This window comes from Phaethon lepturus, unplaced genomic scaffold (genome assembly GCF_000687285.1).
Source record: "Phaethon lepturus isolate BGI_N335 unplaced genomic scaffold, ASM68728v1 scaffold29575, whole genome shotgun sequence".
Lineage (NCBI taxonomy): Eukaryota > Metazoa > Chordata > Aves > Phaethontiformes > Phaethontidae > Phaethon > Phaethon lepturus.
Genome location: NW_010541673.1, coordinates 1 through 205, shown reverse-complemented (window position 1 = coordinate 205; position 205 = coordinate 1). Strand labels below are relative to the sequence as shown.

Here is a 205-nt window from a genome sequence, read left to right as displayed (position 1 = left end):
CCAGAATACAGGGCCAGCACCAGGAGTGTCCTGTAGACTGCTGGGGCCATGGTGGGGCCAAGACAGCCGCCCCTGCAGGGGAGAAGACCAGGGAGGTGTCACCCAGGGCACAAGCGGCTCCAGCAGGTGGAGGCCTCCCCGCAGGAGACCCCCGGCCTAACCTGTCCCTGCCCAAGCCTGGCCACCACCGCCCCTCAGGGTCCCA

General features: G+C 68.8%; 1 protein-coding gene across 1 annotated transcript in view; it reads right to left on the bottom strand.

Moving 5' to 3' along the window:
- Positions 1–50, bottom strand: part of FOXRED2 (FAD-dependent oxidoreductase domain containing 2) — a 7,684-nt gene extending 7,634 nt beyond the window's left edge. The window contains exon 1 of the mRNA XM_010287804.1: positions 6–50. Within this exon, the coding sequence (XP_010286106.1) occupies positions 6–50 (45 nt within the window). The remainder of the gene's footprint in view (positions 1–5) is intronic.
- Positions 51–205: the final 155 nt, after the last annotated feature.